Here is a 2,036-nt window from a genome sequence, read left to right on the forward strand (position 1 = left end):
CCCCCCCCCGCTTCAGCTCACTTTCAGCTTCTGGCGTTGGCTCTGTTTGCGTTTCCCATTTTAAGGGTTTCGGAAGTGCTTGGCTTCTCTGTAGTAGTGCGCTGGTGCCTTCGGGTTTTTACTTTCTTCCCAAGGGCAGCGTGAGCTTGGCCTTCACAGCCCTGCTCAATCTGAAACCACACACCTCAGATGGGACTTGAACTCACGGGCTGGGACTCAAACCCACTGTCTTTTAATTGAAATCGCACACCTGGTCTCAGGACTTAATGAAGCTCAGGTTCTTTATGTCTCAGCGCAGAAGGAATTCAGCGAGAGGCAAAGTGATAGGCAAGAAGTAGATTTATTAATATAGAACGCTTGTGAGGGATACAAGTGGGCAGACAAGGGGGCTCTGCCCCAAGAACTAAGTGGGAAAGCCAGTTTATTTAGGGAGATACACACTCCAGAGACAGAGTGCAGGCCATCTCAGAAGGTGAGAGGCCCTGGGAGATGCACGTTCCATAGACAGAATACGGTCAGTCTCAAAAGGCGAGAGTGACCCTGAAATATGGCGTGGTTGGTTTTTATGGGCTGGGTAATTTCATTCGCTAACAAGTGTGAGGATTATTCCAACTCTTGGAGAGGGGGAGGGGATTTCCAGGAATTGGGCCACCGCCTACTTTTTGGCCTTTTATGGTCAGCCTCGGAACTCTCATGGCGCCTGTGGGTTGTCCTTTATCATATGCTAATGCATTATTATGAGGGTATAATGAGGCTCAGGGTCTAAGGGAAGTCGAATCTTCCACCATCTTGGGTCTGATCGGTTCTAACCAGCTTTTGTATCCTCAAAGGCTATGTCATTGCTTTAAAGGTTGTGCCCTGCTCACTTCCCTCCTGTCTCAAATCCGCTTCCCTTCTGTCAGTGTCTCAGACTTGAACTAACTTGTATCTTTTATAATGTGTTACACACAAGCTCTGGCTCTAAATCCGTCTTCTCTAGAAAAGAAGAGTAGTATAACAAAATATGACAAATAGAATTAATAGTTTGTCTATCTCTCCATCTCTCTCTCTCCCTCCCTCTCTCCCCCTCCCCCTCCAGTCCTGTTTCAAAAGAAGAGCTTATCTCTATCCCAGAATTTTCACCAGTGAGTGAAATGATTCCTGGGGTATCTCTGGACCAAAATGGAACTGGTAATGCCCGAGCACTTCAAGATCTCTTAGATTTCACTGGCCCCCCCATTTTCCCCAAGAGATCCAGTGAAAATCTCAGCCTGGATGACTGTAACAAAAACCTGATCGAAGGATTTAACAGTCCTGGCCAAGAAAATACTCTGAACACCTTCTGTTGACAAATACAACATCTCTTTAATGAAAGGTACAGTCTTTTGATGATAGTCTAAATCTGTAACTCTCCAACTGGGGTTTGTGAAGATGAGATAAACGTCACTCAGCCTCCTAGTCAGTTTTATTTTTACAAAAAGCAAACAAATGTGGACTCATGGTATGTACAAGAACTGAGATGGATTTCAAGTGAATCCTCATCTGAGAGCTTTCTGCGCCACCCCAGCATGCCCACCCCTGCTCTTCGGGGCCCGGGGGGTGGGTGTGTGTAGAAGCACTGGCTAAAAGTTTGATCAGCCATCTGTCTCAGGTAGCTACTTTTTACAGACAAAGAGAGAATGCTGTAATAGTGGTGCAAAGTAGTGTTAATAAAATGAATTTCCCCCCTGGTTTTATTCAGTGACATCACACATCCTATCTAGAATCACTTGTATACATCGGTGAGTGCTGGGCTAAATGGTTTGCTGTTCTGTTGACTTCCTCTGTTCTTGGCTCATACCTGAAGGAGTAAGGGGGGGAAGAACTGAAGTTTGTGCCCTGAAGCGTTCCCCGCCTTTGGCCTTTTTTTCTTGCCGAAGTGCTTCTAGAAGCTTCTGGTTTGAGTAAGATATATCTATGGGTTATAAACACTGGATTTGTGTGTACTTAGTTATACTCACCTCACATTGGATTTACTTCAGTTTGGGGCTTTTTTTTTTTTTTTTTTTTTCGGTCCC

At 45.3% G+C, this 2,036-nt stretch overlaps 1 protein-coding gene across 1 annotated transcript in view; it reads left to right on the forward strand.

The window, feature by feature from the left end:
* Positions 1 to 1,328, forward strand: part of MAP7D2 (MAP7 domain containing 2) — a 106,715-nt gene extending 105,387 nt beyond the window's left edge. Inside the window, 1 exon segment of the mRNA XM_007469310.1 lies at positions 1,079 to 1,328. Coding sequence (XP_007469372.1) covers positions 1,079 to 1,328 — 250 coding nt within the window.
* The last annotated feature ends 708 nt before the right edge of the window (positions 1,329 to 2,036 follow it).

This window comes from Lipotes vexillifer, unplaced genomic scaffold, assembly GCF_000442215.2.
Source record: "Lipotes vexillifer unplaced genomic scaffold, Lipotes_vexillifer_v1.1 scaffold1442, whole genome shotgun sequence".
NCBI classification, from domain to species: domain Eukaryota; kingdom Metazoa; phylum Chordata; class Mammalia; order Artiodactyla; family Lipotidae; genus Lipotes; species Lipotes vexillifer.